This window comes from Penaeus japonicus, unplaced genomic scaffold (assembly GCF_977035675.1).
Source record: "Penaeus japonicus unplaced genomic scaffold, GWHDUDI00000001_assembly GWHDUDI00000036, whole genome shotgun sequence".
NCBI lineage: Eukaryota > Metazoa > Arthropoda > Malacostraca > Decapoda > Penaeidae > Penaeus > Penaeus japonicus.
Genome location: NW_028234438.1, coordinates 6145425 through 6147924, shown reverse-complemented (window position 1 = coordinate 6147924; position 2500 = coordinate 6145425). Strand labels below are relative to the sequence as shown.

The window sequence follows — 2500 nt, the reverse complement described above, 5'->3', positions numbered from 1 at the left end:
TTATCTTTCTGTCTATCTTCATTATTGCTATTGTCATTTCTACTCCTAACCCTTCTAATTCAACTCAGCAATGAATTTAACTTTGTTGCAAATAGATCCAATCACCAGCTGGCTTCCATGCCTGATGCAACATCCTGGCTCATGCCTCGTGATTTTTTCAGTGTGAATCTATTATGAAATGGAAAAATTGTGATCAGCTGATGTGACCATTTTTGTGTCTTTTTTTCGTTCTCTTTTGCTTTTGCTTCATTCTTTTCCAACCCCCTTCCCTCCCCCTTTCTCTTCCCCTTCCTCCTCGCCCTTTTTCTCTGTCTTTCTATCTCTCTCTTCCCCTCTTTCCATCCATTTATGTCCCTCTCTCTCCCTTCCTTCCCTAACTTTCACTTCTCTTTTTATCTCCCTCCCTCCTTCTCTTCCATCCTCTCATTTTCTTCCCTCCCCTCGCTCTTCCCCTCCCTTCCTCGTTATTCCTTTCCTGCCTTCTTCTCTCTTTCCCTCCCTTCCCCGCATTCATCTCTCTATCCCTCCCTTCCTCGTTATTCCTTCTCTGCCTTCCTCTCTCTCCTTCATATCGCCATCTCTTTCCCTCCCTTCCTCCTTTCCTCCTCTCTCTATTTACCTCTCCCACTCACTCTCTCCCTCACCCACACAGACCAAACTCCTGGCCCGGGAGACTGATGACCTGACGTGCCCACGACCTTACTTGGCAACAGAAGAGCTCCTGCACTTGTACACGTCCCCCTGACTCCCTCGGACCTCGTGGCTTCAGGTCTCAAGACGCCAGCTGAACTACCTGTATATTGGGTGGCTTCTGTTATCCGTTTGTATTGACTGTATTAAGTTCGGGTTGGATTTTTGGGTACGAAATCTGTCTCTATTTCTCTTTATCTATCTCTCTCACTTCATCTCTCGCTTTCCCTCCTTTTTATGTCATTATCTCCTTCCTTCCTTTCCTCCGTCTGTAAGTTACATCCTTCCTCTCTCTCCGTTTTTTTCCATCTTCCTCCTTTTCCCCCTTTTTCTATCTCTGTCTCCCTCCCTCCCTTCCCCCAGCTATAATTTCTTTCCTCCCTCTTCTACTGCTTCTATCTCTCCTTCATCCCTCCCTCCCCCTCTCACTTCCTCCCTCCCCCTCTCTCTTCCTCCCTCCCTCACTCGCTCTCCCTCCTTTTCTACCCCCTCTCCCTCCTTCCCCCCTCCCTTTCCTACCCCCCTGTCCCTCTCTATCTACTTATATCCCTAAGTTATTTATCCATAACTCTAGCTGCTTCATGATCCAACTGAATCCAGGTCACCTGTGTCACTCCTGACAATCAACACATCACATTGCAATGGTTTACTCGTCCATAATTAGAGGAAAAGAGGAAAATTTGCAATATGTCAGTTGGTGTTGCAACATGTCCGTGTCCGTCTGATCTTACAAGGAAAGCGATCGGCGATATTCAGATGAAGTGGATCTCAAGGCTGTGTCGCCTCCATGATTATCATTATCATCATTATTATCATCTTATAAATTGTCTTTTTCATCATTATCACTTCTTATTCTTCTTATTTTTATTTTTGATGTTGTTGTTATTGTTATTATAATCATTGTTATTATCATCATTATGATTATCATTATTATTATCATCACAACTATTATTCTATATTATGTTATTACCATTATCAGTATAATCATTATTACAATTAATATTGTTATTATTATTATCATTATTATTATTTTCATTATCATTATTATCATCACTCCTATTATTCTATAATTTGTTATTACCATTTTCTTCATGATTATTATTACAGTTAATATTGTTATCATTGTTATTATTATTATAATTATCATTATTATTGTTATTATCATTAGTATCATTACTATTATTATTATCATTATCATTATTATTGTTATTATCATTAGTATCATTACTATTATTATTATCATTATCATTATTATTATTATTATTATTATTATTATTATTATCATTACTACTATCATTATTTTATTTTTTTATCATTATTATCATTATTATCATTATCATCATTATCATTGCTATCATTATCATATGTATTGTTATTATCATTATCGTTATCAATATATATCATTTACCATTAATCTACATTTAAGTCAGTCAAAATTTTTGAGAGAGAAAAATTATTTTTATTTCTGTTATCAATTTTTGAAAAAATCCAGAATAACAAAATGAAAATGATCCTGTTTTCAGAAACGGAAATACCATTCTATCCTCCATATGAATTTGATTTCTTTGTTTATCAAAGAAATAAATGTTTTGGTAAAACGGGTATGCATATCTATTTACCCATAAAACCGTTTTAAACCTTACTTAAATGTGTAAGTATCCTTGCGAATATGTTTTTCATGGTAATATAAACATTATGTTCTTTTTAATGGTTTTCAGTGAGAGAATAATTTGCATCTTAAAAGAAATTTGTGTTTATTTATGCGTTTTCTTAAGTGTGTGTGTGTGTTTATATGTGTTTGTGTGTGTAT

The 2500-nt window shown here is 35.9% G+C and overlaps 1 protein-coding gene across 1 annotated transcript in view; it reads left to right on the top strand.

Annotated features, from left to right (window-relative positions):
* LOC122258349 (uncharacterized) overlaps positions 1-1133 on the top strand; it is a 23021-nt gene extending 21888 nt beyond the window's left edge. The window contains exon 7 of the mRNA XM_043024209.2: positions 653-1133. Within this exon, the coding sequence (XP_042880143.2) occupies positions 653-745 (93 nt within the window). The 3' untranslated portion in view covers positions 746-1133. The remainder of the gene's footprint in view (positions 1-652) is intronic.
* The last annotated feature ends 1367 nt before the right edge of the window (positions 1134-2500 follow it).